Source organism: Pyxicephalus adspersus, chromosome 1, assembly GCF_032062135.1.
Source record: "Pyxicephalus adspersus chromosome 1, UCB_Pads_2.0, whole genome shotgun sequence".
Taxonomy (NCBI): Eukaryota; Metazoa; Chordata; class Amphibia; order Anura; family Pyxicephalidae; genus Pyxicephalus; species Pyxicephalus adspersus.
In genome coordinates, this window is record NC_092858.1 from 175,835,618 (window position 1) to 175,851,355 (window position 15,738).

The 15,738-nt window shown below is 38.3% G+C and overlaps 1 protein-coding gene across 1 annotated transcript in view; it reads right to left on the bottom strand.

Moving 5' to 3' along the window:
• Nucleotides 1–15,738, bottom strand: part of STXBP5L (syntaxin binding protein 5L) — a 176,529-nt gene that overhangs the window by 16,022 nt on the left and 144,769 nt on the right. Inside the window, exon 21 of the mRNA XM_072422851.1 lies at nucleotides 2,130–2,300. Within this exon, the coding sequence (XP_072278952.1) occupies nucleotides 2,130–2,300 (171 nt within the window). The remainder of the gene's footprint in view (nucleotides 1–2,129; nucleotides 2,301–15,738) is intronic.

The window sequence follows — 15,738 nt, forward strand, 5'->3', positions numbered from 1 at the left end:
ATTTTAGGTTTTTCCCCATGATAGTCTATCTTCTCCAGTTTTTGGGAGCTTTAAATAATCAGGCTCATTGTGAAGGCTTTTATTAGGTTGGTGTTCTCTGCATGTATCTATGTGAATATCAGCTGAGACATTACTAGTTTTAGGTATGTAGCTTATTAGTTTTTCTAATGAAACAAAAAACAATATATTAACGTGTTTTTATCAACTTTTTGTATTTCTTTTTGTATTCCTCCTTCAATTTTTCAACTCTCTTTTTTTTAAAACTAAGAGAATGGAAGAAATTGACTGCAAGAATGCCATCGGTCAGGGTTACACAGTAAATTGTGATGGACCCGATAGAAAGGGTAGATTTCTCCATAAATCATTTTTGGGAATACATCTGCCATATTGAAGAAGGAAAGGATGGTTAACAACTAAAAAAAATACCTAACCTAGTAAGATTAATGTCTTGTTCCAAATGCACCTCAAAACTCAGGGGTAGCACACTAAATTTAGGGCAGCTGAACACAATGTTTCATTAAGGAATCACTTATTTATGATCAACCACCACCCTCAACATTTGTTGTGTTTAGTCAACACTGCAGTTCTGGTGTCCAATGTGCAGATATACCCCCACCTAACCTTGTTTGTGGACTTCAGGGCAAGCCTTAATTTCTTCACTTCAAAAGGTTTTCCGGCATATTATACCCTGGATACCCTGTTTGAAATCCACAACTTTATCTATCCTTGACACACCTCTGACTCCTGGCTGATGTGTGACAATGTGTTGCTATGACCAGTTGTCTGAGGACTCTACCATCTTACACAATATATTTGGCAATGATTGGTTTGCCAAACTCAGTAACAGACACTATGAGGTCTGCCTGGTAGGCCTTAACATTGCAACACTACAGGAACCTGAAATGATTCCTTTGACAAGTGGCAGTGGTTTTTAGGATTACAGGTAGACCAGCACTCTTAGGAACAGGAAATGTGCAGCTGACAGTATGACCATTGGCACCTGTAATTATCAAACAGCCAGGTTTAGAATTTGTCCCCTAACACAGCAAAAACTACTTCTACAAACTACACCACAACCTGTGGACAACACAGAAAATACCAAAAAATGAACACAGGTTACAGCATCTACAAGTATCTAAACATAGATTGCTATCACTACAAAACAGGGTCATGCCATCTACATGTATCCAAACACAAAGTGTTAGTACTAGGTTATGGGATCATGCCATCTCCATATGTCTGAACACGAGGTACTATTATTGTGACACAAGGTCATGCCATCTACATCTATCTATACAGGAAGTGATATTTGTGACAAAGGGTCATGCCAAATACATGGGTGTTTTTTGACATAAAATCATGCCTTTTACTATAAAGAACAACTGTAACTTTGATAAAAGTTGTCCATCAGGACATGCCCTCACTCTTTAGGAAACCTGGTGCAATACTTACTTCTGTCCCCTGCAAAAGTTACAAAGCCTTGCTGTGTCCTTTAATCCTTTCCATGCACACTGCAGCTTTATTTATTTTAATGGGGAACTGTACTTATGGAAGCCTACAGCAAGGTTCTCAACTTAGGACAGGGTGCTTACTAAAGAACGCTGTGCAGCTCAGGTGCAGGTAAGTATCAGACCAGGTGGGCTATTTATAGGGTGGTAAAGGCATGCCTGAGAGGGCAATCAAAAATACAGTTGCCTTTTAAGACACCGGGCCTGATTTATTAAAACTCTCCAAGACTGGAGAGTATACACTTTCATCAGTGAAGCTGGGTGATCCTGCAAACCTGGAAAGATCTGGTCCAGGATTTAAAATATTTGCTAGTAAATAGCAAATGACTTTTAAGAAATCCATTGCAGGTTTGCTGCATCACCCAGCTTCACTGATGGAAATGTTTCCTCTCCAGCTTTGGAGACCTTTAATAAATCAAGCCCACAGTGTTACTATTGTGACACACTGGTTATCTGTGTCAAGTCAGTGAGTAATAATGGTATCCAAGGTTAAAAAGTTTTTTTTCTGGCAAAAACAAAAGGTTTGTACAGATATGATCCATGCCATCCACAGGAGATAGCAGATGTTGGAGTTTCATTGATCACCTCTGTACAGAGGGTCACCGTCACACACATCCTTACCTTCATTAGTTACTGGAAGTGTTATCTCCATGCATGCTGCAGACTGGGCTTTCCGGAAAGGTGGTCTTCCAGGACCCCTTCTGTTGGACTTTGATCCATCAGCGCTGGAGATGCGTTTGCCCGAAGTGCAGGTCTGCGATGTTGGACTCGTACAGTGGCCGTTTACGTGATCTGAAAAAGAGAGACATAAGTCACAGGGGAGCAAGTAAATGGAAATTGAACCCTGAGGCCTTAAATATATGAGATATATATAAGAGCTGTTATGATGAAAATGTTCCCTGACACTCATCCAGGAACAATGGCTAAGCTGATGCCCTGCACACACTCCCGTACTTGTTTGTGCAGGTTTTACTGAATATCCATGTTGTAAATATTATCCCTGATTTAACAATCTCAGTGACTGGTGTATTCCTGAAAAATTATGGTTCCTTTTTTATAGAAACCTCCTTTTATGCTCCACTTTAAAGTATGCATTAATTTGTATGGTCAGTAAGTCACTTGCTACAAGGAGGCTATTATGCAAGGACCCCAGACAGGCCTGTTTATATCCATACAACTCCTTAAACCAAATGCTATGATAATTTCAGAGAAACAACCATTTCTATGATATACCATGTTTACTGTTTTTTTCGGTCAACACGCAATGAGATGTAGAAAATTTCAAATATGACGGATTGTTGTATTCTCTCCCTCACTCCCTCATTCTTATGTAGCATCAGATGAACAAAAATAGATAACAGTCTGCATCATTTGGTCCCCTACGTAGTTGAATTTCCCCTTCAGCCTTTAGATGGAGCAATGCATGTAGCAAGTATGTGATCTGACGCAATGTAGGCATTCAAATAAATATGTGTTTTTCTGAATACAATTTTGAGTTCTTTGCTGTATTACTATTGTAGGTTTGAATTTACAGCTCCAGGTAGCTACGAATGATTATGTATTCTTTGAAAGATCCTACTCTCCAATTTAGGGATTAGAAATCTATTTGGGTTCCACTTTTATTGTACAATGCTACTAATCTTGTTTGCTTGGAGCTTCTTTTGTAAGCACAGTGATGACCTGAACTCATTCTTTTGAATCCAATATCTGACTAAGCAAAGGAGTTATTGACTAAGCCACTGAACTGCAGTGGAAAAAAAAGTAAGGTCGGGGACATGGCTCCTCTTCGTTCCAGGGTTTAGAAATCTCAAGAGGTTTTAGAGATTCATGGAAATCTCAGGATGATGAACAAAATTCACATTTTTTTGTCAGTTCAGACAGTTTATATACATATATGTATGTAGGGTTCCATGTTAAGAATGTAAATATTTTCTTGCAGTATCAGGGAACGTGCAATAATATACTTCATTTATTGATTCATTGTTTGACATTCAAAGCTAACTTGATGGCTAACTTATTAATATACAGTTAGGGCCATAAATATTTGGACAGAGACATCTTTTTCCTATTTTGGTTCTGTACATTACCACAATTAATTTTAAATGAAACAACTCAGATGCAGTTGAACTGCAGACTTTCAGCTTTATTTCAGTGGGTTGAACAAAAAGATTGCCTAACAATGTGAGGAACTAAAGCCCCTTTTTAATCACTTCATTTCAGGGGCCCAAAAGTAATTGGACAATTGACTCAAAGGGTATTTCATGGGCTGGTGTGGGCAATTCCTTTGTTATGTCATTATCAATGAAGCAGATTTAAGGCCCGGAGTTGATTTAGAAAAAAATATAAAAAAGTTGTCTCTCTCCAAATATTTATGGACCTAACTGTATAGGTAACCTAGACTTTTTTACGATCATTAAAAATATAAAAGAGGGTGGATTTTTTTTAATATAGAATTGTTGTATTCTTCTGCTGTAACTTGTGTTTTGTGTTCTGCTACAATGCTTCAGGAAAAAAGCTACAAATGCCTTGAAAGATGTTTTTAGGTCCATGATGTGTATTTCTGTTTTACACAATTGGCTAACATTGAATATTCCACTTCCACTGTACTGCTTGCAATATGATCTTTTATGAAATAAATCAAAGCCTGGGTAGTTATTATAAAATGTCTGTCTTAAGGGGAACCTGTGGCCAGGCTATGGATATTTAAGTATTTATATATCCTGATCAAGCAGATTGTTACCTTTAAAACAAGTCCTCACTGGCCTGTGTAGCTGAATACATTGTGGAGAAATTCATCCTCATATTTCACAGCAGAATCACTAAAGTCATTGAAGTGCTCTTGTTACCAGCTTATCTCTTCCTGCTCTGCACCCCAAAAATGTCCTGCAGTGTTTATATTAGAGATTAGAACGCTGTGAGGTTGCTATGTCACTGATTTTAGGTGAGCTGAGCTGTAGAGTCACTGAGGGGGGAGCAGAGCTGCAGAGTTGGGGAGCAGGAGGAGTACTTCAGCCTTTAGATGGAGCAATGCATGTAGCAAGTATGTGATCTGACGCAATGTAGGCATTCAAATAAATATGTGTTTTTCTGAATACAATTTTTACAATAGAGTTCTTTGCTGTATTACTATTGTAGGTTTGAATTTACAGCTCCAGGTAGCTATGAATGATTATGTATTCTTTGAAAGATCCTACTCTCTAATTTAGGGATTAGAAATCTATCTGGGTTCCACTTTTATTGTACAATGCTACTAATCTTGTTTGCTTGGAGCTTCTTTTGTAAGCACAATGATGACCTGAACTCATTCTTTTGTATCCAATATCTGACTTGGCAAAGGAGTTATTGACTAAGCCACTGAACTGCAGTGGAAAAAAAAGTAAGGTCGGGGACATGGCTCTTCTTCTTTACAGGGTTTAGAAATCTCAAGAGGTTTTAGAGATTTATGGAAATCTCAGGATGATGAACAAAATTCACATTTTTTTTGTCAGTTCAGACAGTTTATATACATATATGTATGTAGGGTTCCATGTTAAGAATGTAAATATTTTCTTGCAGTATGAGGGAACGTGCAATAATATACTTCATTCATTGATTCATTGTTTGACATTCAAAGCTAACTTGGTATTAATATACAGTTAGGGCCATAAATATTTGGACAGAGACATCTTTTTTTTTTTTTGGTTCTTGCATTACCACAATTAATTTTAAATGAAACAACTCAGATGCAGTTGAACTGCAGACTTTCAGCTTTATTTCAGTGGGTTGAACAAAAAGATTGCATACTTCAGCCTTTAGATGGAGCAATGCATGTAGCAAGTATGTGATCTGACGCAATGTAGGCATTCAAATAAATATGTGTTTTTCTGAATACAATTTTGAGTTCTTTGCTGTATTACTATTGTAGGTTTGAATTTACAGCTCCAGGTAGCTACGAATGATTATGTATTCTTTGAAAGATCCTACTCTCCAATTTAGGGATTAGAAATCTATTTGGGTTCCACTTTTATTGTACAATGCTACTAATCTTGTTTGCTTGGAGCTTCTTTTGTAAGCACAGTGATGACCTGAACTCATTCTTTTGAATCCAATATCTGACTAAGCAAAGGAGTTATTGACTAAGCCACTGAACTGCAGTGGAAAAAAAAGTAAGGTCGGGGACATGGCTCCTCTTCGTTCCAGGGTTTAGAAATCTCAAGAGGTTTTAGAGATTCATGGAAATCTCAGGATGATGAACAAAATTCACATTTTTTTGTCAGTTCAGACAGTTTATATACATATATGTATGTAGGGTTCCATGTTAAGAATGTAAATATTTTCTTGCAGTATCAGGGAACGTGCAATAATATACTTCATTTATTGATTCATTGTTTGACATTCAAAGCTAACTTGATGGCTAACTTATTAATATACAGTTAGGGCCATAAATATTTGGACAGAGACATCTTTTTCCTATTTTGGTTCTGTACATTACCACAATTAATTTTAAATGAAACAACTCAGATGCAGTTGAACTGCAGACTTTCAGCTTTATTTCAGTGGGTTGAACAAAAAGATTGCCTAACAATGTGAGGAACTAAAGCCCCTTTTTAATCACTTCATTTCAGGGGCCCAAAAGTAATTGGACAATTGACTCAAAGGGTATTTCATGGGCTGGTGTGGGCAATTCCTTTGTTATGTCATTATCAATGAAGCAGATTTAAGGCCCGGAGTTGATTTAGAAAAAAATATAAAAAAGTTGTCTCTCTCCAAATATTTATGGACCTAACTGTATAGGTAACCTAGACTTTTTTACGATCATTAAAAATATAAAAGAGGGTGGATTTTTTTTAATATAGAATTGTTGTATTCTTCTGCTGTAACTTGTGTTTTGTGTTCTGCTACAATGCTTCAGGAAAAAAGCTACAAATGCCTTGAAAGATGTTTTTAGGTCCATGATGTGTATTTCTGTTTTACACAATTGGCTAACATTGAATATTCCACTTCCACTGTACTGCTTGCAATATGATCTTTTATGAAATAAATCAAAGCCTGGGTAGTTATTATAAAATGTCTGTCTTAAGGGGAACCTGTGGCCAGGCTATGGATATTTAAGTATTTATATATCCTGATCAAGCAGATTGTTACCTTTAAAACAAGTCCCCACTGGCCTGTGTAGCTGAATACATTGTGGGGAAATTCATCCTCATATTTCACAGCAGAATCACTAAAGTCATTGAAGTGCTCTTGTTACCAGCTTATCTCTTCCTGCTCTGCACCCCAAAAATGTCCTGCAGTGTTTATATTAGAGATTAGAATGCTGTGAGGTTGCTATGTCACTGATTTTAGGTGAGCTGAGCTGTAGAGTCACTGAGGGGGGAGCAGAGCTGCAGAGTTGGGGAGCAGGAGGAGTAAGACTGTTTTCTATGGGAAGGAGGAGCAGGGGTAGACAACCAGCTAAAATGGGAGAAGGGTCAGGTAAGCTGCTGAGTAACTGCTGGTAGAAATAGGAGTTGCGGGTAGGGGAATGTAGGGAAAGAATGTAGATGTTTTCCAAGCTTCTGCTGTAAACTTTGGGAATGATTTGCTCCACAGATATGTTCACTCTGCTAAAAGCACCAAATTCGATTTTGATGTTGGGGTCCTGAAAGCATTATTAAATATTTAATATTAAAGTATGTAGGCAAAAGCTTGCCAAACTATGAGTTAAATATGGCCTTCCCTTGTCATCCAGCTGGCTCCAGCTGGCTGTCTTGATACTACTAATTCATTCAGGGCCACTGGGTGGAAATACAGTACATTATTGTTGCATTCACCATATAGTAAACTCACTGTATGTTAAACACATACGTAAGTAGCACTTGAACAGAACCAAGGCATATCCCTGACATGTTAACTGCTGCTTTTTTTATGACCTCTTAGCAATGTTGGATATGCTATGAATCAATGGCTTGTACGGTGCAAAGATTCAGCAACACATAATATGCATTTGCAATGTGCTCTGCGTAAAGAAGTTTATCCTAAAATTAAAGTTACAAATGGCCTCTGGGAACCTACAAGAGATATGTCCCCCAGTCACTATGTAAGCACAATGACTGAGTGTTTTTTTGTTTCCTCCCACATCTCACCAACATCAACAATGCCACTGTGTTTAATCCCATTACAAATATTTTTTACTTTTGCCTATAAGTCCTATAGGCCCCAGGAGAGAATGTATGGAAACCAAGAGGCATAGATGTCCAGAAATTGATGCTTGGGAAGACACAATTGATGCTTGGGAATAAATTTTGCTTGGCAACAATAAGCACAGTTTTGGAGTTCATGTAGTTTAGTCTTGTGATAAAGACAACCACCAGTGAGGTCAGATTTTCTCCACTTGCGTTCAACTGCACAAGCATTTTTGTAGACATCTTGTTGGTGATGTTGTGCCAACAATGAGAGTTAGTGAGGAAGGAGTGTGTAAGGCAAATTCAGAACCAGCAACTGAGTGTGGTTATATTTCTAAAGCAGTTTGGTCTGTAGACATGAGATTATAAACAGTGGGAGTGAATGACGGAATAGAATTTGAGAATAGTGAGTGGTTTAGGTTATGGGGGCCCTTTTATTAACTGGTCTGAGAGGGGGTGAAGAATTTCAAGATGTTGAGAGAGCTAAGGTGGGCTGTTATGGTGGGTAAGGGTGCAAAGCTATACATAAGACAAGTAAATGTCCAGCAAGGTATATTGGGATGCCTATGTTCTGTGTTAGACCAAAGGAGTAGGCCATCCAAAAAATCCATAAGCAACTACCGAGGTACTGGAGAGGTCTACTGCAATTCTAAAGTGGCCAAGGATCAGAATGTTTTGTAAGACTAGAGGCAAATTTGTCTAAGAGTCGAGAGAGTTAGGCATACTTAAGGGGGTTTGATGTTTCTACAGAAGGGTACAAGAGACCAGGGGTGCAAATGCGCTCCTATCCTGACCACCTGGTTTCAAAAAGGGGTAGCTCTGATGCCCCCTTTCTGGTGCTTTAGGCTCTCTTTTGGCAACATAGAGTAAGATACAAAAATTCAAAGCCTGTAATCCAGGCAGATATTAACAACCACAGAATAATACATTTTTACATTGAGGAGTAAATTATGAATATTTAACACCTTTTCTTTTTGAATCCAGTGCACAATTCTTACCCATCATAAAAAAGTGCCCCAATATACTTCTTCTAACAAGCCAATGTCAATCAACCAGCTTTCTGTGAACATGGGCTGTCATTAACCCATCCCCTGGCAGGTTGGCATGAGCTCAGAGTACAGCTGGAATAGGCAGTGCTCAGACATTTTAATAGTAATTTCAGCCCACTGGTGCCAGCGAGTAGGAAGAGGAAGAACCCATGACATCATCTCATCAATCTAATGTTATCCAATCTCTTGTTCCAGGCAACAAATGGTTTCATCAAGGGACCGGCCACTGTCCTGCATGAAAGACTTTAAGAATTGGACATATATGTTATACCCACCAAAAGGGCTCTCTACACTTCACTGCATAGCTAAACACAGGTCAATGGGCAGAAGGCACATATACCGGATGATGGTATCTACTAAAGTTTGAATGTGCGGAAACAAATACAATTTCCATGTGAAAAGCTAGGAATGCAGAATAGGATTAAGGAGCCATTTATATAGATGATACCAATACTTTTGAGAGAAACATTCCGAACAGCATTTTCCTGGCTCAGAGGAAAGTCCTATAAAGAGCTGTAGAATGACACGACCATCTTTTAAGAGCAAAAGCGTGTTATATGGCAGTGCACCTGATTATAGTTAGTCCCAAGTGTCACATAATCCATAGTTGTTGAGCATCTTCAGCTGAGTCTGACGCTTGTCCCTGTTCTGATACATTACCTATACCAAAAAAGTTTTCTGGAGAAAAACAATTTATATGATGCTATGTTAAGGAGTATTATGCAGGAATACTATTCTTAGATTGTAAGCTCTTTAGGGCAGGGTCTTCTACTGTCATTGTTTGAATCTGTCTGTAATATGTTCGTGCTATAGCAATACAGATCAATAATAATAATAATAATACCTGACAAACAGGAGTGTTGATAGCTAATGTTTATATAACACTAAAACCTTGTCCTGGTGTCAATAAAATGTAAATATTTATAAATTGATACCAGAGCAGTAGGTGAGGGAAAATTTTCCACTGGAAGATAAATGCAAACTATAAGATGGTTTTCCTAACTTTGGAGAGATTCCTTTTGGCTCTCTGGCCAGGAAATAAAGCTGCCTAATGGTACATAGGCAACAAAAAAAAAAACAGAGGTTATTTCCTTACGCTGATTAAAACAAACAGACCTAGTTAACCAAGTACAGGGCAAACACACAGTGCAGGATAGCACTCGTGTCAAATGTACTGCTACTAAGAAGAAATGTATTCACATAAAATGAAGAAGGAAGAAATATATTACATAAGTGAATACAAAGTTGGAAGTGGTGCTTTGCCACTCATTGTAACAAGCGGGCAATGCTTTCTGCAAAAGCAGTGAGACACAGAATGTGAATCATTAATGGCATAATGAGTTGTACCCATGGCATTCCACTCAACATAAAAATTTCTTTTTTTTTGCACCCCTGAGAGGAACACCCAAGACCATTTTTGTCTTTGGAAATGTGTAGGAAAATATCTAAGATTAATCTTGTGATGATATGGCAAGGCTCAGTACAAATTCTATTGATGTATACTGCGAGTGACCTGAACCTTCTAGTCATTACATTGTTTATTCTAGTGAACCACATGATCCACCAATAATTCAGCTTGTTGACAATATTGCCAAATGCTTATTATTCAAGCTGGTAGTGAAAGACAAAAAAATGTCACAAAGCAACTAAAACATAATACATCCAAATATAGATCCATACTGTTACTATTATATGTGGCTCTGCTTTGTTGGTAACAAAAAAGGAATCCTAGATATCCAAATATCAGGAGCAAATATTGGGGTAAATGTCAAGCCACAGTTCTTTTCACCAATATTCTCTTTCTCTACAATTATATAAAAGGTATACGTGTGTGCGGCAGGGGCACAAAAATGGCAGACAACGCATAGAGACAAGGCCGTGGATAATCCGGGTTGTCATGGCAACTCTATACATTGTAAGTGAATCTCTATACAATACATGGTAAGTGAATGTGTGAATGCTGATATATAGGGATATAGAGACTTACTCTTATCACACAATACATACCAGCCTTTGGTATCATTCTTTGTTTAGAGCAACCAGTTTAACCTTTTAAAAATGTTTGCTGGTTTTCCAATAAACAAAAAAAAAACATTAAAAAGACCCTGTCACTTCATTATTAATTTCAATAATTGTATCCATTCCATTCCAATAAATGTGCATTTAATGTTATTTAGTCATGTTATTTATCTGTATAAACCTCCCGTATGTTGATATGCAAAATCCCATAGACTGATACTTGGTGCGCCATCTTGGATGTGATGTCAACAGAAAAAAAGGTTTATGTAGAGAGGTAAAGGGAAAAAGAAGCTGGGAAAGCACAAAAGCCCTGCGAGTATTGAAAATATTGGATTTCATGTTCTTTTACCAACATTGTTTTAAGGTTATTGAGAGGGTCTTCCTAAAACATGTTTAGTAAGGGGACATTAGGTTCCAGTGAAGGATAGGAAGAATGAGGAGAACTGCTAGACTGGGGGTAAATGAAAATTAGAATGAAACAAGAGGGGTATGGGTATGGGAGTCAAGGCTGGCACCTAATATAAAGGAAATTGGATTGTTTCTTATGGCTGGAAGTCTGGTGGAACAACTTTAGACTTGGGTAGCGTGATGAAAATTTAGACTTGTGTGATGAACTTTAGACTTGGGTAGAGTGCTGGTAGCATGATGAAAGATCAAAAGAATGGGGTAAAGGCTGGTTTATGCATAGGAGGAATACTGGGCTGTGGGGAAGGGTTTGCAGTCTGAAGAAAGAAGTTTAGATGAAAAAAACTGGGATACAAGTCTGGGATAAAAAGCTGTCCAAATGAATGGGAAACACTTGGGTAAAGGGTATAGGCAGGTTACCTCAAAGACACATAGTAATAATGAACAGGTAGCAATAAATAATCTATTAAAAAAACAGATTGTACATCATAGGACTCATAGGACCATCATTAGTTTAGGGGTTATGGATAGTGGACTGGATAAAGCATAGTAGGTTGTAATCACAAGTTGACTAGATATATAAAAGTAGACTATCTATAAGAAGGAAGGAATACAGGACTTTCTAAAGAACTGGTAGATTTCATAAAGTGTTAGACAAGTGTAAAGGTTTGCCAATTAAACATTTAGGGGACTCTAGTCTAAGGGTATGGGCTGATAATCTACACCAGGGACACCACATTTTGGGCAAGGGAAATGGAACATAAAAGACACTAAACCTCTGAAAAGGGTAAGAAATATTTGGATATTAAATTGCATACAAGATTTACTAGATCAGAAACGCAGGCCTGATGAAAGGATTTGCAGACCGCTATTTTTTTCTAACTTTTGATCACACAGACAAATGCATGATTTATTTTTAGACTAAAAATTACACACAATTTGCATCCTCAGCCATACAAATGGATCTCTTTGCAGCTCTTTCTGAAACACAAACATCCATTGTAATATGAATCTGCTAAGAAATGTCTGCATATAAAACATATTTGTTTGAATTTGTAAAACCTTTAGAGTTGAGTTAAAGGATAAGTGCGGTGAAGAGCATTTACTGAAATGGCAATGAGCATGTTGACATCTTAAAGATTTCTCCCAATGTGTGTCTGCTTGCAAAATGGTATACAAATGTGGTCACAGGAAATGAGGGTCACACAAGCAGGAATGCCAGATGCTGCCAACAGAACTGCATGGAACGAGAAGTCTCCGCCAAGCATTGGAAGGAAGACCTCGAGAGTCTCATGGGCTGGTCGGTAAAAATGCTTTTGCTAAATGAAAGTGAGGAAGCTTAAAACTGTTGGCTTTCGCCTACCGTACCAAGATCAGTCTTAAGATCTGTTGGCAGACTTAACTTTCTTGATCCTTTAACTGAAACAACAGAAAAAGGAGAAAGGTCATTATTAAATGCCAAGGAATACCCCAGAACAAAAAGAAAAAAAAGACATTCTGTTGTTGGGAGAAATAGGCTGCAGGACACACAGAGGGGGAAACAAAACCACCCATATCACATCAACACAATTGGTTTTCCATGGGGCATGAGCATTAGAAGGTCACGCAGCCTCTACGGGCATATTGTCTATCGACTCTGTCAAGACAACTTAAGTATTTGGCTTTAATATCCAAAGGGCAGTAGATACAACTTCATGTTACATTCGCTTGAGAGCTACAAGAAACACCTCCTTGTTGCACCTCTGACCTTGGGTTATGGATGGCTGGGAGATAAATTCTATAAAAAGAACCCTTTAATGGCTGCTATGGGATGAGATGCTGGGCCACGTTAAAGCTGTCCATGACACTTTATTTTCACAAAATCATTGCCTTCTTATTGGGCAATGACAGCAAGCAAAGGGATAATATGGTGTAAATGTCAATGCTGAGCCTCAAAAAAGGAGACTTTACTTAATCTACAAAAGATATTGGCTTAACTCACCTGTCAGATTGCCAACGGAAGATGGAAGATAATGACAGCTTGAATACATTTTTATAAAGGATAAAACAAGCTAATTAAAACTGGATTTCCCTAAAGGAAACTTAAAACTAATATTTCACCCTTTGCTGGTGGCACTGGTGGGTCTGACTTCTGATCTTCCTTTTCGGCAATGTTTAGGTGCCTATATGTCAAGACTTTTAGACAAATGGCCAGCTCCGAAATGAGCCTGGAACTTATTTGTACCCAGCCAAGATACATCATTTAGGTCTACTAAATTTGCCCAAAAACATTACAGCATTGCGAACACCTAATGCCAACAACACAGTATATGTTTCCTAAATTGTGAGGGATATTTTCTTGGCATCCCCCATAACAGGGATGATGCCAAGGTGATTTGGGAACTTGGGTCGCTGCCTGTGATTAAAAGGCAGCAACCAGCAGTTACACATGGAACTTGAAATGTATACTGTGCAATGATGTAAATATGCAACACCAAGCTACATCATTATACACCACATCAGCAGCAGTCTAATCAGTGAAGCATTATGGCAGATGTACAATTATGAGTAAGTTTGTATTTTGTTAACATTTCTCTTAAAGAGAACCAGAATTCTGATGAATATCAAAAGCAGAAAAAGGACTTGTCACCAGTGCTGCCTGAACTCTTTATGGAGCTGGCTTTTCTCATTACTGACTTACCAGGTCCTGTTGTTCTGTGCTGTGTCTCTGTGTGGAGTTGACCATCTTGACAAAGGCAAGGCTTTGCAGCCTCATATTAGAGCTTCCAGCAAGAAGTGCACAGCATAGTATTAAAATCACAAATTCTGACTCCAAATCTTTTGGGACTTGCTGCCAGAGGCAGCAGTCATTTACCTTATCACTGAAGATATACAGTTATGAGGCTGCATGCACAGTAGAGTCTAGGTATACCCATATACCAAAAAGTATGTTCCTATTTTTAAGAGGTATTTTAAGGCAAGAGTACTAATGAGGGACAATTCTAGATGTTCCTTATAGAAAAGATTGCAATAGCATTGAGGACAGCTCTCTGGGCAGGCCATCTGATTACTCCAACACCAAACAGGTCAAATCTTGTCCTTATGGTGATAGCTTTGTGCATAGAAGCACAGTCATGGTGGAACCAAAAATTACCTTTCCCAAGCTGTTGATTTAAGGTTGGATGTGTACAATCCTTCACTTGAAACAGCTGAACTCAGTAGTTGGAGAAGTGCTCACAAACTTTTAGCCAAAAAATGTAGCACAGTGTGGGTGGCAAAAAGTAGTCAATCTTTTGGCAGATAGAACAGTTCCAGGAAATGTGTTTCATCTTTGAATTTAGTTTTTAAGGCAGTGTGGACTGATCTGTTTAGCTAGTGTTACATACAGGAACTTCTTCCTGCTCTGCAGATAGTCAGGCTGTGATTAATATAAACACATTTTCATCCAGCCTTATCTCCTGTTAATACAGTCTGACTATCTCTACTTCTGCATGCACCAATGCCTCAAAGAGCAAAATCTTCATATATCCGATTATCAAGCTTTCCAGTCTGCCCACGCTGGATTTCAACTGTCACTTAGCATTTCACGTAGCGGCCCCTCTGCTCCCTACCGATTTTAAATCATGTAATACAGGTCTCTGCTGCCTTTAAGATATCGACTGCTCCCAGTTCTCATGCCATCCTGCCAATACAATGTTCCAATTTTTTTTTCTTTAAACAAGCTAGACTAAGCAAGAGTAAAAAAGCAATCAATTAACTAGCCCTATTTCTTAAAACCTAATAGATACATTTATAATGTTAAGTTAATAGGAGATGATGCATTTTAATTGTGCTAATCAATTGCTGCCCCAACACAAAGCTGCGGCTGGACAGTGAGAGCGTCTAATTGCGCCAGGCAGTTGCAGCTTACATTAGTGACATTGGGAGCTCATTAACTGACCTACAAGTGGCCAGATTACCTTTCTGGAAATGAGCGGTCAGCACTTGTGCTTTGAACCCCATTGAGTGATGGAAGCAGTTTAAATTAATTATATTAATTATAAGAGAAAATTGCTATTCCCAATAATGGGAGTCTGAAAAGGTGAGGTGATTTCCCAGACAGATGATGAAAGAGTTCTTGGTGGAAGTAAATGACCCAGTTAATATGACTTATGGCTGCACTTTGTGAGTATTTTTAGTAGTATTACCATTTAAATGGATGATTAGTCCGAGGCGTAGAGCAGCACTGAGACAAGACCCCGGCAATCTCTTAAGCGTAATAAAGTGTAAGACTCGTGGGGCTGTGCTTCGTGGGCATCCCATAATCCGGTCACTTATCATGATTAACTGCTGAGGCCATTAGAAAAAGAGTGCATCAGCCACCTACGCAGAGCACAGCGCCCATTATTTACAGTTCTTGGGCTCACCAGAAAACAAGCTATGTTACATCAAGCAATTTTTATATATGTAGCCTCCTACTCTTTATACCAGATACTCATGGTATACTAATGCTGTCCATTCATTTATTCCAACTGAACGTAATGGTTTAAATGGCAAATACATCTCTATACAGCACCATTGTTAAATTTGTCTGCCTTAAGCTACGTACACACTTCCAATTATTATCGTTGGAAAACGAACGACGAACGATCCTGC